The sequence below is a fragment of the Thermobia domestica genome, chromosome 6 (genome assembly GCF_964235325.1).
Source record: "Thermobia domestica chromosome 6, izTheDome1.hap1.1, whole genome shotgun sequence".
NCBI classification, from domain to species: Eukaryota; Metazoa; Arthropoda; class Insecta; order Zygentoma; family Lepismatidae; genus Thermobia; species Thermobia domestica.
In genome coordinates, this window is record NC_137459.1 from 134,259,691 (window position 1) to 134,279,089 (window position 19,399).

The window sequence follows — 19,399 nt, forward strand, 5'->3', positions numbered from 1 at the left end:
CAAAGTGTTTAGTAGTAGCCTTAAATATGCAATAAACTCAAACCAGTTATAAAACTTATCTCTGATACTAGAAGGTAACAATAAAAGTACCTTGAACTTCACAGTTGGGCATATTCGTTTTTAATTCCCCGCTAAATTTAAATTAAATAGAATTGCTGAAAGTAACAGTAAATATCAACACTAGACCAAATTATAATATTTAAAATAGCTGCAAAATTCATTATATACAAGATGGACCATTTATCTTGAAAAGCCCTTGTAAGTTTTAAACTAATAGATAAAAGCACTGGAATTTTGTACCAACCGTTGTTTGACGTATTCTGCAATACCACTAGACGAACAGTGTTGCCAACGCAATATAAAGATACGTTTAATTCAAATGGCATTGCGTCATGTATTACAAACAAGTGTATATCTAAATGTAGTGCTCTGTTTATATATTAAAATGCACGGTCGAATTATGTTTTACAATTATTAGATTTCCAAACTATGCTATACATAAGTATCGGAGGTCTTATGGAGCAGCTATGTCTATCTGTTTGTCTTTCCATCCTTCCGTTTGTCGACAGATATCAGAGCAAAAACGGTACGAAATATCGAGAAGTGTTTTTCTGGATCAATTAAGTATTCAAAGAATAAGATCCACCTCATCCATTCAAACCGGAATTGATAGATATTAACTTTTTCTGTTTCAACGTTAATCCCCAAAGAACAATAAACAGTAACAGATAGCGATAATCGGTTTTTGAAATCGATTCAGCATCCCAACAATAGCTTCCATCTCCTCCGTTAACTCTCTATTCAAATCGAAAGTGATAGAAATTAATAATTTCCGGTTTCAAGGAACAAATAAGGTAATAGATAGCGGCAAACAGTTATTTGAAGTCGATTCAGCATCTGATGAAACTGTACCATCTTCACCTCCATCCCTTTACTAAAACCTAGAGTGCTAGACAGTGGCGTAACTAAAGGTTTGGGGGCCTCCCCGCAGACAGCGTGGAGTGGGGCCCCTTCTCCACATCCAACTTCACGATTTGGGTGCTCTTGATGGCTTGAGGGCCCCCCGCAATGTGGGGTCTGCGGGGCCCTTAGTTATGCCCCTGGTGCTAGAGGTTTACTACAATTTCAGGTTTCAATGTTAATCTCCATAGAGCTAAAACAGCAAGAAATAGTAAGGAACTCTTTTTGATGTAGATTCAAAGTCGGAGGAAAAGGTTCTGTTTTTGATCTTATTCCTCTATTGCAACAAGAAGTTATTCCATTGTCAATATAGAATTCGCATAGTTTGGAAGTCTTCCTTAGTGGAACCAACAATAGAAGTGAATTTTCAGATAGAATTAATTGGGCCATTCGAGCTACGGTGTGACGTTCATGTTTCTCTTGTCATTTTGTTAGTTCATAGAAAAGAATAGTAATTGCGCAATTCAGCAATTTCTTTTGTATTTATACTCTCAGGTTCTTCTTTCTGTCAAATGATGAAATACTGGAAATTCTATCTGAAACCAAAGATCCTTTGCGAGTTCAGCCTCATCTGAAGAAGTGCTTTGAAGGAATTTATAGATTGATTTTCGACCAAGGCTTAAATATTCTTGGAATGATCAGCGCCCAAGGAGAACGAGTTAACATGGATGCATCAATTTCAACTGCAGAAGCCAAAGGATCTGTAGAAAAGTGGCTAGTGCAGGCATGTACTTATTCTTTTAGATGTATTTCTTAGAGTGTTAGCAGTTAGTGTTATGATTCGTGCGGAAGGGCCATAGACTTATTCTGCCATAAACTGCTAGATTTATTCATTCATTTTTACTTTCGAGCGACGAAAGGAGAGAAGAAAGTATCTTAAAAAAAATCGAATTCGAGATTCTAACGGATTAACACTTTTCATGGCCCATAGATACCGAAAAAGTGATTTTTCGACATCTGTCCGTATGTTCATCCGCCCGTCCTGATGTACACTCGCTTAGAGATATGGTTGATATCTACCGTATCGTTCAACATGTCTCAACCAAATTTTAAAATTAAGGTTTTTATGGGATTCTCCAGAGGGATTTGTCAAATTTTCTTTCTATCCATAAAAATAAGGGTAGTTTACTAAAGGGTGAAAATAAAAAAGGGTGGGCGCTTTTCTCAAAAACGGCTCCAACGATTTTGTTATCTCACAAATCATTTTTTAAAAATAAGAAACCCATAATGTGGTATGTCATTCCTCTGAGAAAAATTGAGTAGGGGTAGTTTATTCGTAGGGATGATTTTTTTCGGACGATATTCTGAAAACTTCTCAGGTATGTTTGTTCATATTTCACAAATAATTATTTCACTAATAACTATAATGTTGTGTAAATTATTTCTTACGAAAAAAAATCACAAAGGATATTTTACTTTTAAATATGAGTTTCTTTTCAGACTACTTTCTCAAAAACGACTCAATCAATTTTAGTCATATTTTATAAATAATTTTTTTTTTTTTTTTTTTTTTTGTTTATGAGTTTTCTTTATTGGGATAAATTTTCTTTGGATGAATTTTTCCAATTGCTCGTATTTCACAAGGAAATGTTTCACTAATAGCTGCAGCACAACATGTCTTAGTTTAAGGAATTCGAACGAGAAAGTTTAGTTCAATGGCACGTCTTCAAGATTCTCAAATAAAATATAAAAATGAGATTTTGTTTTTTCATAAGGACGTTTTATTTTAAAACAGTTACTTTATTGGTGTTAATATGGGTTTATTTTCAAGCTTCTTTGTGGCTGTGTGAATAGCGTACGCGCTTTCGGTGACGGAGAGCCATGTTCAATTCCTGGTGAGAACTCATGTGGTTCTGACATCGCGTTAGATTGTACAGCTATGTCTCATAGCTTCAGTGCTGAAAGAGGCGTTAAGCTTGAAACCAACCAAGCAACGAGTTTTAAAAAAATGTTTTATAAATATTTAATATGCTGTGTTATCTTCTAGATAAAATCCATCTACCAGCCATCACCCTTAAAACAATTAGACATCAATGGATCTTATGATTATTTAAATTATTTATTGATTAAATTAATCTATTGCAAAATTGTTTCCTGGGATACAAAGAATCTGTTGTGTAATTTATAATTTCTAGCGGTTCGTTCGGTATTAATTTTCCCTATTGGGATATGAATTGAAGTTTTATCTTGATACCTATACTATAGTATGAAGTAAGCTATAATTTCTGTGTAGAGTTACTAGTGTAAAGATACAGCAATGATATCATTAGGCATTTAATTATGATAAAAATCATTAAACAGAATGATCTTACTCAATATACTCGTGAGCTTTTTTATGGCTAAGCGGTTAGCATACACGCCTTTGGCATGGGAGACCTGAATTCGATTTCCGTCGGGAGCTCATATGGTTCGGATCCCACGTTAAGCTGTAGGTCCATATCTCATATAACTTAAAGAGCTGCTGAAAGAAACGCTAAACTTCAAATCAAAATCAATATATTCGTAACCGAGTCAGCATATTTTATCCAATGTTGTGGTTGGCAGAGTCACTGTTCAACGATGAAAATGTAAATTGAACAACATCAATTAATTCTTATTAATTTTTTGGTTCTGAAAACGAATTTGAAAGCGAAAATCGAAATTAACTCTCGTTTTTGTTTTACATTCGTGTTTAATAATAACGTTACAGTAGTTGAACATATTCGCCACATTTGGAGTAAAATATCATACTGATGTGGCAGCACAGGAAACAACAACAAAATAACATTTGTCAGAGTTCCCAATACGTTTTTTGTGAAATGCTGCTTGTAAAAATATGCATGTTTGTATGTATATTAGTGAACAGTTCCGCAGAATTTCTCGAAAAATATTTAAATAGACAAAAATGCCGGAAAGTTGTATAAACAGCGCGGATAATTTCTTCTATATGTGTGGGAAAGTGACATTTTCTTCTCAAAAACATCATATAACACCATTTATTAGAATATCTTATTGTTATTTTTGCGTGTAAAATTGGAGAATCGAAATAAGGCTTGAGCACCCCACAGTATTTGTAACACTTGTGCCAGCTATTTAAGGAATTGAGTAAATATGAAAATACACTCAGTGCCTTTTGCAGTGCCCATGATTTGGAAGGAGCCAAGGGGACACATCAGTGATTACTACTTTTGTATGGTTCATTCCGTCCAAAAGGAAATTTCTAGAAATGAGAAGCGGACATTGTTATATTCTAACATTCCATTTCTAATGCACACAGTTCCACATGAAAGACTACGTGTCACTCATCCATCCAAAGAATACCAAGAATCTGATGATGACAAGAATTTGAGTATCTAAACTAAGTACTTCGAAGGACCCTGAATTTGTTGTAAACGTACCTTCAAGTGAACCACATAGTAACTTACGAAGAGCTAACTTATCTCACTATGGCTTTGAACTTCTCGAAGAGCAAAGCCGAAATTTTAGCGTCACGGCTACAGCTATGGAATCTATTGTAGGAAGAAGTAAATATTTTAGTGTATCGGAATAGGGAGAATAATTTTACTTCATTTTCTTATTATGTATGTATTTATTTATTTTACTATGCAAGACACACTCGTGCCAGGTCTAAACATAAATTGTCTCATGAAGGCTCTCAAAATTAATTACGATCATACGGAGTGGAGAATCTTTATAGACGTTTCAAGATCAAGTTTGAAAGCCGTGCTTTTACATGTTGGAAATGAGTTTCCTTCCATTCCGGTTGGTCTTGCAGCTCATATGAAGGAATGTTATGAAAACATGAAAAGTTTACTGCAAGCTATTAACCCATTAGTGCACACCGTCCGATAAATCGGACGCGTGCTTTTATTCATTTTTCGAAGAAACTGTATGTTTTCAGCCCTTTAATTCTTTGTAGTTCGTGAGTCTACTATCTATTCTTTCTATGTTTTCTGTGGTTTATTTCAATTATTTATTATTTCTAATTATTATATGTTTATGTAACGTAATATACAATGTAACTTCATTTGAACAACGACGCCTAACGAGTCACTGATCCGGATCCTTTATACAAGCCGAAACCATATGCAGGCAAGCTTTCGTCTTAGTTCCAAAAACATTGTGGTCTTGAGGAGACAATTTCAATTGATGAAAGTATGAGCCTTATGCAAAACAATTTATAAGAGGAAAGCCCATCCGTTTAGGGTACCAAAATTGGGTCATTTGTACTAGTTAAGGTTATATGATGTGTTTCCAATTGAATACAGGAGAAGAAAAAGAAATAAACTATCAGTATGGACTGGATGGGATTGTCGTATTATCTTTGCTAACTTCAGCAAGCATTCCACGTAATGCTAAGTACAAAATATTCTTTGACAGTTACTTCCATAAATCTCCTGAATCATCTTAGTAACATGGGTATTTGTGCATCAGGTACAATTCAGCAAGGACGAATCCGCAGCTGTCCACTAAGGGACATCAAAGAAATAAAGAAAGAACCAGTAGGTGCACATGACTATCGTAGCAACGAAAAGACCAACCTTGTTAGGTTGAATGACAGCAATGTAGTTACAGTGGCAACGAGCTACGAAAAATTTTCGTTGGGTTCAACAAATCGTTGGTCTCACGAAAAGATGTCAAGGATAATTGTGGAGCAGCCTAACATTATAACCAGCTGCAACAAAGGAATTGAAGGAGTAGATTTACTAGATCAGTGTGGTATCGTACAGAACAAGACTAAGGAAGGGAAAATGATACTGGCCAATATTTGCATATTTCCTACTTGTTTCAGTTGTGAATTCTTGGTTATTGGCAAAGAAGCTTCAATCCAAGAAATACATTTATTCACTTCTCAGTTCTAGAAAGCTCTTTTATTTTTGACGAAGTACGGGAACAGTGTTTCGATAAGGAAAATCAATAAACAAGGCCCTTCAAGATGAGCGCAATGATCGCTATTTCATTGGCCTATAGGAAGCAAATCTGAACGAAAATGTGCTTATAATAAATGCTCAGAAAAGTCGAAGTTCTTAAGTGCCTTAAAGGAGTTCATCCTAAATATTTCCATGCATATAATCAGTAAAATGCATGCATAATGTAATGGTAAGAATAAACAATGTATACGAATTGAGGACAATCTTGTAATATACAAACTGTAAATTGTATACACATTTTGCTGCCATTTTCTTTGTTTGTAATTTTATATATATATATATTAGCATATATTACTCGCTTCGCTGGGTTGAAATGAAAATTTAAATGCACAACTGCGTATCTCATGTGTTTAGTACCCGCGAAATATGTTGTTTTCGTTTTTAATGGTATCAGTTTAAACGGCATCGGAAAGATCATTGATCATCTCGGCGACCCCGAAAACCATGAATTCGACACTAATATTGGTCATTTTCGATCATTTTATTATCTCCTCCTCTCCCAAGATGCGGGGCTGAATTTGGATTTAAACAGCATCAGAAGTGTCACTGTTCATCTCGGCGATCCCAAGAACTATCGATTCAACACTAATATCGGTCATTTTCGACCATTTATATATATATATATATATATATATATATATATATATATATATATATGGCTCGGCATCAGAAGTGTCACCATTCATCTCAGCGACCCCCCCCCCCCCCCCGCTCAAAAATGTAGAGTCAACACTAATATCGGTCATTTTCGATCATTTTTAAATATCTCTTCCTCCCTCAAGTTGTGGAGTTGAATTTGAATTTAAACGGGATCGAAAGTATCACTGTTGATCTAAGCGACCCAGAAAACTATAAATTCGACACTGATTTGCTCGTCAAAGTGAAACAACAAAAAACGCCCAAGGCCCGACCCTCATATATGTTGAAAATTTGATCGAGATTGGTTGGGTGGTTCAAAAGTTATTAGGTTTTATTAGTTTTTATTTATACGTCCCCCTCCCCTCCCCCTCTCCTAGGATCCACCGTTAAAGTGAAATTACAAAAATGTTTCAGATCCGAACCTCATGTATCTTGAAAATTTGACATCGGTCGGATAGTTCAAGAGTTACTAAGTTACAAAAATAGTCACTTTTAGCCTTATATAAATTGATTTTTATATATCTCCCCCTCCTTCTCCTCACCTACGTTGCTTCGTCAAATTTAAATCATAAAAACGATCCCAAGCCTGAACCTCACTATGTTGAAAATTTGATCAAGATCGGTCGAGTGGCTCAGGAGTTATTAAGTTTTATTTATTATTTTATACCCCTTCCCCCGTCCCTCAGTTCTACCATCGAAGTGAATAGCCTAAAACCAGCCCAGCCTCGAACCTCATCCATGTTACAAATATGATCGAGATCGGTTGGGCAGTTCAGGAGATTTAGAGATATAATATTAATGCGTTTGTCGTCATGTTATTTCAAACTATGTATATTACTGACTTTTGTTGTAAGAACAATTTAAGAAAATACAGAATCAGTACAAAACGAGTCCTAACGATATAAGTGACTATCGTGCTCAGCGTCCGATTTATCGGACGTTACGTAACTACCGTATTTGGACGTAACAAAAATATATATAGATCAAAATTGGTTCAAAGCAGTCCGTGCATGAAAAATAACCAAGTAATCTGAAATAACTTAGCTGATAAACTTTGTGCACTAATGGGTTAAATACGATGAACTTTAGTGGCTCATTTGTATTAACCTTAAAGTAAGCAGGTGCTAAGTATGCAGTTAGGGTATACAAAATATTGTTGGCTTTACTTGTAAATGGGTCAATAGAAATCGGTACTTTCACCACTGCAAAATTGACTGCCGTGCTGGAAGAACTCTTCAACTAGACGTGAAAAACGTCCAACCAGAATCACTTATAGATTGTGAACGAATTTTGCTTCCCCCAATAAACTAGGTATTATGAAGTTTATAAGAATATGAACCACGAGGGAAAGACCTATAAATACTTAAGAGTCAAATTTCCTTTATTAAGTGATGCCAAAGTTAAGGAGGCCATCTTCATAGGCCCACAGATTCAATAGCTATTCAAAGATCAACATTTCAATAAAATACTAGAAGGTGAGTAGAAAGCTGCGTGGAGAAGCTTTAAAGAGTGTTTGCTCACAGTTCTTCGAAAGACGCCGAGCAATAAATGAAAAAGAATTTTTGACTAAGTTGTTGACATCCTACGGTTTATTTGGTTGCAATATGTCCCTAAAACTCCATTTCCTTCATTCACACCTAGGTTTCTTTCCTGAGGTTTGTAGAGCAATAAGTCATAACATGGCGAGCGTTTTCATCAAGATATTACAGCCATGAAGAAAATACGTAAAGAAAAGTGAGCTTCTAGCATGTTGGCCGACTACTGTTGGACTGTTGCTAGGGATGTAGATGAAGCCTGTAAAAGACAAGCTAAGCAAAAACGCTCAAGTTAGACCCAATAGAAATCTTTTATATACAAGGGTTTCAACTTTTACCTACATTGAAAATTAGTTGCTGATCTGAACTTTGAAATTGTATTGTAGTTTTCTCCCTGTCAGACTTTCGTGTTATATCTGTATCACGTGTGGGTCATTATTTCACTACATTGGTATTATTTCATCGTTATCGTGCTTGTATATAGAGAAAAGGGTACACTTATACGTTTATTTATTTTTTTTTTCTAAATTTTAATGTTAATACTGAATTTTTCATTGCTGCAGTGTTAATGTATACCTTAGTTTCTTGTGCTGGAACACTTCACAAATTTGTTCTGCTACCACGATTCGATACCTATTACGTGATATTGATTTGCTCATTTTAATATTAAGGATGATTAGATAAGTATATTCCTTAATTCTATCTAAACTTGTCACACTAAAGTTAAATAAAAATCAAGAACCTTAACCATAGCTACTTACAAGGATTTTTGGTCAATGTTTTCACAACTTTCTCATTTTAACTACATTTAGAAACATTAGTACTTCTGTACATGATTTTTTTTTTCTTTGCAAAATACAGCTAAGTATATACTTTTATTATCCTATCCTGTCATACCAAATGAATAAAAATCGTAAAAATTAAGTTGAACAGTGGAGTCCGCTTGACCTACTCGCGACTGAGTTGATTCTTTTTCTTGTATGATACCTTTGGCTCTTAGAGTCTCTTCTGTTTTTCCAAAATGAAAATCATAGGAAATGCATACACGTATGAAAAAAAAAAAAAAAAATCGGGGAGTCCAAATTCAATATGAGGATAAATTATATTAAAATTTATAAAATCATTTATAAAATTAAACTAAATTTAGAGAAAAGTTGGAATTTCGGGAAGGGAAAGCCCGGATCTCTAGGATCTACACCCTGCGTACTTTCCTGTATATATATAATGGCACAGAAGAGTACCCAGGTCTGTGATGACTTGCAACAAGTAACTGGGTAGACATTGGAATAAAGAAGTATATTGTATTTACTATGCTACGAATAGAAACATAATAATTGAGTACCTCTCCTTCGTTGGAAACAAGACATGCTACATCCGGTATACTCCCTGATTTTATTGTGACTTTGTGAAATGGTTTACACGGAAAATAATACGCGTATACTATATTTCTTCAATACAGCGGTACCAACAGTATTTGCCAAAGCAGCTATAGTAGCGCCATAATGGTAAAATCTTCTGCTATATTTCAAAGTTTAAACCATATTTAAATTTAGCATGTTAGTGCAAAACAAAGGAAATTGACTGTTCTTGTGTTATTTCAGGTGGAAGCTCACATGATGTCTTCTATTAGAGCTATCATCGAGAAGAGTAACGACGCATATAAGCCTGATACGAGAGACGAGTGGGTGAAAAATTGGCCTGGTCAAGTAGTATTGTGTGTATCCCAAATACAGTGGACAGCTGAAGTACATAAAAACATGAAAGGAGGTTATTCCGTTATGTCTTTGTACTGCAACACATTAGAGGTAGGTTTTTTCTCATGTAGAAAAGTTCATAATAAGTCATTAGTTTGATTTGACTGGCATGTTTCATTTGTAGTGTACTATGAATATAACGAAAAACTGGCAGGCTTCTGTTTGTTTATTTTTGAATTTAACGTTCCTTTTAAGTACCAAAGCTATATGATGTTTGGACCTATAGCTTAATCCCACACAACGTGGTGTGCCGTATTGTTCATATTATACCCGTCTCACGATTTATTTCATGTTAATCACAAGACCAATTTGTGATGTTTTTGACGGAATATCTGGTTTATAGTTTGGATAAATAAGGAAACATAACAGCAATGAAAATCTAACAGTATGCTCATTTTATAGTATCTACTTTTTCAAAACTTGGTTTTCGTTTTAATGTCGGATTGAGTAAGCAGTACGTCTAAAAATACTAATGAAGATTCAGAGATACGTGAAATGCTTTCTCTTGCTTTAGATATCTAATATAAATGAAATAAAGGGTTTGTTTGTTTGTGTGGTGTGTTTGGGGGGGGGGGAAGCTGGGGACCAGACGAATGGACCTAGAGTTACCAAATTTGGGTCACGGGTACCTCGGTCCAGGCCCCAGACCAAGACGAAGCTTTTTTTTTTTTTTTTTTTTCAAATTTCGAATCAGGGGGGGTCTCAAGGGAGACGTTTACCTGGACGTATAAAAGTAGTAGAAAATGACCGATATTAGTGTCAAATTCATAGTTTTTGCGGTCACTGAGATCAATGGTGAAACTCCGATCGCATTAAATTCCAAATTCACCCCATTCGGCTGTGGGCCGGGAATCACCGGGGGCGGGGGAGACCGAGACATGTAAAAGGAATACAAAATCACCAATGTTAGTGTTAAATCCATAGATTTCGCGATCGCTGAGAGGAATAGTGATACTTCCCACAGGCGTTGACTTCCAAATACAGCTCCCATCGGCTGGGGGCCAAAGGCTTTTTCTTTCGTTCGTTGTTCAGTATGTTTATATAGATATTTTATCTGACCTATGCGAAGAATGGGCATAACAACTAGTTTTTTATGTTTTGGAAACTGAAAAAGTTTTAATACATAATTAGGCATATCAGTCAAAATCTTAATTTTTGTTTGGATTAATTTCAATGTCCAAATTTAGTTTTTCATAGTTTTATGAAACAGTTTCCAAAATAAATGCGTTTACTTAGAGGAAAGAAAAATGCTATAACAAGTTAATGTAGTATTTGGGGTATATGAGCTCCCACTAAGATTCGAAGTCGGGTCTCGTGCCGAAGGACAGAATGGTAACTATTTTACCAAAGGGATGCCCCCTCCATTGTGATATTAATAATAGTGGTAGAATATCCCGAGCTCTCACATATGTGCAAAGATCAAAGAAATATGCAGAATTAAATTTTAATATTTGTAGCTATAAAATTACGTTTTTGTTTTTTTTCCGCTTGATGTGTTCATTTGATTGATGTTGAACTTCGTTTTTCAACACTAAAAATATATGAAGTTGAACTTACAGTTTAATGTGACATCCGAACCATTTGTGCTCCGAGAAGAAATTAAACCTGTTTTACGCGCGTTTCACTTTGCGATACTCAGATTTCCAGTTTCTTGAACATTAAAATTAATTCTACAGAGTTTTTAATTTACAATCCAACGCGAAGTTAGGGAAGGTATAACTTTTGAACCGAAGTGGTACACATATAATGCTTATAACTAAATGAATCATTGCTCATGCAGACATTTTTAATCGGAAAACAATTTATTGTATTTCATTAGTATCATCTTAGTGCTGCGTGTGTAACGGAGGGTGCAAATGAAATTTTTGCAAAGTATGTAAAATGGCACATAACTCATATATATGGACATTCTATTGTTAATTTTTAGTTTGGTTAGGTGGAGGAGCTTGGCATTTATAGAAACAAAACAAGAGTTGTTCATTTCTACCGATAATCAATCTGATGAGACCTCTGTAAGGAGGAACTAGGGAAATTGTTTTTTATTAATTAACAATGTGAATTGGTAATACTGCTGGTGTTTCAGTGCCAAAACGGGTGTGTTTCAAAACGGTGTACATCATGCAATTACTGAAAATAATAAAAGGAAGCTTGGAAATTGTCACGAAATTAGTGTTACATGCACCAAACAACACTGCTTTGCGACTAAGATTACATTTCCTGCTTGGAAAGAAAACAAAGAAAAGTCTATTTGTTTTATCGGCAGTACGTTTTGTTGTTCAGTGTTGCCAGTCTACTTGTAAGATTTGTTTCGTGTTCTGTGTATTAATTTCTTGTTAAGTTATTCTTGTTTTGGTCTAATGAGATACTCTACAAAAGAGGTTTCCATTGTTGAATATTACTTTCGCTCCAACTCAAATTCCACAGTGAGAGAAGAATTTCAATAACAGTTTTCCAATACTAGATAAATATGTCTTCCAGATAAATCAATAAAATGTAAACTTGTTTCAAAATTTCATTAGAAAGGCTCCATATATATGTGTACCAGTAGGGGTCCATGGTGTGCAGAAGCAGCGGTTGCAGTATCAAAGTTATGTGCGTACGCTCAAATTTCCCCCTCCCCCAACGTTCTTGACTCCTATCAAAATCATATTCAAAAAATATAAAGAGGAAAGTCTCTTCGAGCTCTATTTGTATATTTATTGATTTAAGTACATTCTCTAAAATTGATTTAATATATAGGCTATTTCCTATTTAAAAAAAAAAAAATAAACGAGCACTGTTCATTTACACTATTTAAATGAATACGTTTATACACGCTTTATATACAAAACTTCTATAATGATGTTATTGAACAAAAGAAATAGAATATGGCATGTGCTGTAAGGCATGAATGATGGTGTTACGGAAAAAGAAGAAAGGAACAAGAAAATTGCACATAGTCATGCACACAGTTAAACAAAATTCTTTAATTAAATAAACCATACGTTATTTAAAATGGAAGCCCATTCTTCGTACTTTTTGAGTTTCAAATTTTTCTAGTATCTTCTAATTGAAATCTGGAATGCTTTTCACCAAGTCTCTCTGAATAGAAATCATCGTTACCGGAAATATTTCCCGCTTTATTTCCTTTAGGGTAGAGAAACACCTCTCTCCTCCGACAATCGACATTTTGTTACCATTTTTTTATATAAATATAAGGAACATAAATCAAATTTTTAGTGATCATATATTTTTGTCTGCTGATGTGCCTTAAAGAAGCATGAAATCTAAGATTTTTTCCTTCGAAAATAATAATAATAAAAAAAAGAAAAGTAAATGAAATTTTTAGTTTAACCTCCCACGCTTATGCCCTTTAAGCTAAATGAGACAGATGATTATTAAAACTGAATGGTTGTGGGATTAATTGTTTGTGCTCTCCCAATGGAAATCGAACATGAGACTTGCAGCAAAGGCACACGGGCTAGGTCTTAGACCAGCGGTAGAGCTTTTCCTCCTTCGGGACATCATTTACTAAATATTAATATTTTGAATGATTTCAGTATTCAATCAATGGGAATTACCGTGAATTAGAAAACTATTGAATTTGATGGTGAAAATGCCCTGAATACATGAATTTCTCTTTTGTGAGTGGTAGGTGTATATTTCGTGGTAGGAAAAAAGAACGAACCTCGATTGCAAGCACTAGATATTTCTGCTGTTATGAGTGTTCATGTGATTTTATTTGATATATTATTCATTCTGTACATCATATCATATGTATGACTATTGAGTCTTTCTTATTTCAAATTTTAACTGTAACAATGTTTTAAATCTGAGAATTTTGTGAAAACAAAATTAAAGAATCGATTAAGCATAAAAAGAATATGTATATTTCTGTACATAGTAAGATTATTATTATTATTTTACTTCACAGATTATTTCTAGATTATAAGTAACTTATACGACAATGAAAAAGATTGATAAGAGATTAAATTCTAATTACTTAACTAGGTGGAATGGGAAAAAATACCATACATGTTAAGTATATTACAGTTTTGTGCATCGTTGGCGCATTTGTACTTCAGTTTTTCATTAGACATACCTCCTGTTGTTCCATGTTTGAATACCCTGATTTCATGGCTGCTAGTATGACAATACCATAAAAAAAAGAAAACATCTTGCTTGACAGACAGCCGATACAACAGTTTTGAGGCAGTGAACATCTTAAAAATAGCACCAACATGACCAGAAAATTAGAATAAGGAATTATTTTATATTTTGATAATTCCGGTGTTTTAACCATAATGAATATTTAGAACTCGAAACACCCGCAGGATTTTTTCCCACCCGCAAGGAGGGAGGGGAAAACCAATACACAAACTAAGTCGCGAATATGCATAGTTGACTCAAACAATATTCTTCATGTAATACAATAATTATTGATGCATATTGCATAAATGTATTAACTACAGTAAATATATTAAATATTGTAATGGGTGAGTAAGAAGATCTAAAATTGTTGAGCATGTATTTCGAAGAACCGAATCCCTTCCGAAAATCCAGGTGGGGAGATCGCCTCTTGTACTCTCCGCTGCGAACATTTATGCTTAGGATTATACTATAAAATCACCATAAAGCATAATCTCGCGTCTCTCAATCACAATAGGACGGCGTCGGCGGGTCAGATTGAACCATTACGAGCGCCTGCATTGTTGGCCCTAAAGTTAGACCGCTGTTAAAATTAATATTTTTGCACTACCACTCAAGCGTTCTTTCAGAAACTTTGGTCAAGGGGGCAGGATCAAAAGGGAAGGGGCTGGACTGGATAGCAATTTAATTTTTCTTAGTTCGGGAGGCGGAGAGGGAGCAATTGTCCTACTCCAGGAGGACAAAGCCCCACAACATTATGCCTAGAAGAAACACTACTACCACCAGATGTATTTGTTCTTTGCGAGTTTATGCTTTGTGAATGAGTATTTTCTTCTTCCAAGCTTCTGTGACTCACCCACTCTGCCACTTAATCGCTGCCAAGTGGAGGAATTCGTAACTATTACAGAAGCTAACTATTTATCGGTTGCCGAAGTAGCTGTAACTGCTAGCGGTCAATACTGAAAAATAGCAGCGATGCGGATACAAATGCAGTCTCCACTTTACGAAACAGGATCTCTTTCCCGTATGCTTAATGTTATTGAATCCAGAGGCAACGCTTGTTGCAACTTGAAACGTAAACCTCTTTCTTTCAGACTTTTTTCAATGATTTTTTTTAGAGATGCGTAAATAGTATCTCACGTTCAAGAGCAAAGGTTTATTTTTACTGAAACACTACTTTAATATTTAAAAAAAAAAAATCTTTTGTATTAAAAAAACATATCTAGTTGTACAATCATGCAACATACACGAGCCGCACCTGATACATATATACAAAAAAAAAAAAAAAAAAAAAAAGTATATTCTTACACAAGAGGTTCTGGAAACTGTAGAACAGCGTATTTCACAATCACGACGGAAGTTTGTACGTAAGCTTGCAGCATAAGTAAATTCATCGTGAACAACGACTTACATAGTTTTAAAAATGGTGCACTTGCAGGTGTATAAGATACAGGTTGTTCAAGAACTTCAGATGCCAAATTTGAAATACCAAAGAAAGTACTGCTGTTGATTCAAATCTTTTATTCGAAACCAAGGAATCGATGTATTGGACAAAGTGTTCTTCAGCGATGAAGCTTCGTTCAATCTTAATGGTTACGTTAACATTCAGAATTCTAGATACTTGTTAACTGACAATCCGCATGTATTGCAAGAACAATAGTTGTATCCCACATAGGTAGGTGTATGGTTCGCTATCTCATGACGGCGAATAGTCGGAACTTTTTTTTTTTCACATAATATATCGTGAACTTATCATGCATTCATTTCTTTGTTGAATACTGATTGTTGGTTTCAACAACACAGGGCAACATGGCATACGTCAAATAAAACATTGAACATGTTGAAAGAATTTTTTGATGAGTGGATAATAAGGTAAGTCTCTCCCCTGACTTAACATCTCCGGACTTTTTTCTATAGAGCTATTTAAAGTAAGAGGTATACAAGAATTATCCTCAAACAATACAAGATCTGCAAACACTTTTCGCGAAGCTTTGAGAACATTAACGTTTCTATTCTTCGTAAAGTTGCTGCTGACATGGTGAAACGAGTCAACCTGTGTTTGGATGAAAACAGCGGACACTTCCAGCATCTGCTGTAAAGTTGATATCTCCATTCCTGATGCATAACAGTGTTAGCGAGTGCATGTAAGGAACACTATTTTCATGACAACTTCCAAGTTCCTTTTTCATTGTTTTCAGTAATTGCATGATGCATACAGTTTTGCAATACACATTTTTAGACACTGAAACACCAGCAGTGTTGTCAATTCACAGTCTTAATTTTGAAAACAACGATTTTCCTAGTTTCCCCTTACAGAGGCCTCATCCGATTGGTTATCTGTAGAAATGAATAACTCTTGCTTCATTGCCATAGATACCGAGTTAGTCCACTTAACTGAACTGAAAATTAACGACAGAATGACCATACTAAGTGTTATGTGCTGTTTTATATACTTTCTGAACAATTTCATTTACACTGTCCGTTACATCAGGCAACAGTGTGTAAATACTAATGAATTACGATAATTATTTCCCGGTTTATCTCTGGTGCATGAACAAGGATTCAAATTCTTCAATTCCTATTTTGGTATAATCATTATAGGGTACCACTTTCGGTTCAAAAGTTATACCTTCTCCAACTCCGCGTTGTATTCTAAATTAAGCACCCTTTACAATATTATTACCGTTTAATTAAAAAAAAATGCATATCAATCTATAAATATCATCAAGTTGATCAAAATTATATGCGTCAGTGTGAAAGTTCAGGCATAGTTTTTGAGAAAATCGAGAAAGACGAATTTGACAATATACGAGAATCACGCCACCTCTTAAGGTGAAACTGATACAGCAGTATATCCTCATCAGGTCCTTCCTTATGATAGTACATAGTTTGGATTAATGAGATATAGCCCCAAATTATGATTTGCTGTTATATTTTAATTTCAGGGGCCGCGTTCACCTCTGGTGCATGTGATCCCTGGTTCGATCCCAGCCCCCGCCAATTGAACTTTGTGGTGGACAAACATCATGTACACGCATGTCCAAAATGATTGTCGCATATATATAATTTGAATGTAATTTTATAATGATTTTACAGGGTACTTTCAATACTGATACTACGTGTATAATCAGGAAATGTATATTTATGGTAAATTTCATAGGGAAAGAATTATAAATACGAAAATTAGAATGAGTAAAACAAAATATTGCTAAACGGACAAGAAAGTTTTATTTTCGTTTTATTGTTCCTATTTACTGCTCTTTTGACATGAAATTTGCCACATTCATGTCTTTGCCGATTATACACATACCAACATTATAAGAAATAAAGGGCGAATTCATTTTCAAATTATATTCCTACAACAACATATTTATAGACATGCGACAATAATTTTGGACATGAGTGTAGGTGGGTTTTCTCGGCGTTCTCCGTTTTCTCCCATGTTCTTCATTTCACCATTTTATTCATTTCTCATTATCATCTTCTCCTTTAGTCTAGCCGGCATAACCGTGGGATGTATAGCTCAAAGATATCATTTCATTTTAATTTGAGCTTAAAGTAATGTTCGAAGTTGAGATATAGATCAATCGACAAATGACATCGAGTGAGCAAAACAACGTGCTGAAGAGTAGTTTTCGAGAAGATGGAAAGATAACTATTTTTGATGACGTTAGAAAGAATTTGGTTCGTTTCCAATAATAATAACAATATTTATTCTGCCAGAAAATATTGTTTATTCATTTATATACTGTGCATTTAAGAAAATACTCTGTCAACTAACACATTATATTTGTTGTTGTTTGTTTTCTCCTAACGGTGACACGTATATACCTAGCAACCACACAACTACACAAATACTCTAACACTTACGCACATACTACTTGTAATTAAGTGTATGTATTTGAGTATAATTTAGCGTATTGTGAAGAACGCGACTACGTGAAGAATATACAGCTAGCAAACAAACTAATGGAAATACACGTTTGATTCAACACATAATATTTGTGAGTTAATAACAGCGAACATTCGTGCGCTGCGACTATCTTAATGCTGTGCTGGATGATAGTGAATAGTATGTGAGGCTGTGTAGTATGGATTTCCTTGTGCAATGAGGTGAGAGATTTACAGTGCAAAATACGAGACCTCTTCGATTTCCAGAAGACAAATTTTAGTGCGCGGTTAGATGGAGCAAGTGTATCCAAGGCTATTTGTATATTACACATATCTAAAGCAAAAGCATCGAAGGTGAAGATGGCATACAAAACCGTAGCAAAACACAATTAGAGAAGAGGAATGCTGAACAGAAACAAAACGTGAAACAGATCACTAAGCATTGAAGATTGTTGTCACAAGAACCGTATTCCTAATATGGAGCAACTGACGGAAGAAATTAAGCAGCAATATAGAACGTCCTGTTTTTGTAATCACAGTCAACGAAAGTTGTATAACTTCAACATCCGCAGTCGGACTGCGATTATAAGGACGAATTACTTCTAGTGATTATCTGCAAATTTTGAGTGACCAGGTGCATTCTGTAGTACAGATGTTATTCAGTAACAATGGCGGTTTTTCAAGATGACAATACCTCAATATACACAACTAGACCTGTACATGCGCTGTTTCTAGAATATAACCTTTCGCTCATTTAATCCCCCGATTTGAACACTTTTGAACGTCTACTGAGTTTTAAAGCAGCGAGTCCAGCGCCAATTCCCTTCTTCACAATCTGAGTTTTGTGCTGTGACGAATGGTCTACTATTCCTCTGTAAACAGTTCATAAGTTATATGCCTCAACTCCACGATGAATACAAGCTGTAATTGGTTAAAATTCATCCAATGCCGTATTAATCAGTAAATATAATGTATTTCCATTATTTTAATAACCATTTTTATATACTTTATATTGCTTATTACTTGACCAAAACAAGCTTTAATCAATCTTTCTGTCAATATTTTAATATTATTTTGCTTTCAAATATATCTGGACTGTACTTAATCAATTTATGTATGTATTTATTTATGTATTCATTTATTTATTCCTACTACAAACGTTTCAAGTAATCCGAAGAGCTAAGTTATTAACACGGTCGCCTTTGATTTGCTTAGATTTGGATTCTTCCCGAAAGTACGTTCAGCTTCAGGCTTTTCGTGGAGGACTGTGTTCAATTGGCCTTCACACTGTCAGTTGAATGCGAATGGAGATAAGACGAAGGTCAGTTATTGGTGTGGGTATATCCAACATGCTACCTGGTTGTGGCAGTTCAGTTACACCGTGAACTTGAGTAAGGACAGAGAGAACATGGGACCTCCACAGAGCGTCCTAATGACGTGTATGCTGTACGAGTTCAAACTGGGGTCAAACGCCGCTGCAGCGGGGCAGAAGATATGCCAGGCCTTTTGTAAGGGTGTCCTGACTACGCGAACAATGCAGCGGTGGTTTAACAAGCTTAAGGGTGGTGAGGAAATACTCGAA

General features: G+C 35.0%; 1 protein-coding gene across 2 annotated transcripts in view; it reads left to right on the plus strand.

Annotated features, from left to right (window-relative positions):
* Positions 1 to 19,399, plus strand: part of Dhc62B (Dynein heavy chain at 62B) — a 321,508-nt gene that overhangs the window by 96,452 nt on the left and 205,657 nt on the right. For both annotated transcript variants that reach the window (XM_081762141.1, XM_081762142.1), the window contains exons 21-22: positions 1,456 to 1,684; positions 9,646 to 9,849. In XM_081762141.1, the coding sequence (XP_081618267.1) occupies positions 1,456 to 1,684; positions 9,646 to 9,849 (433 nt within the window). The remainder of the gene's footprint in view (positions 1 to 1,455; positions 1,685 to 9,645; positions 9,850 to 19,399) is intronic.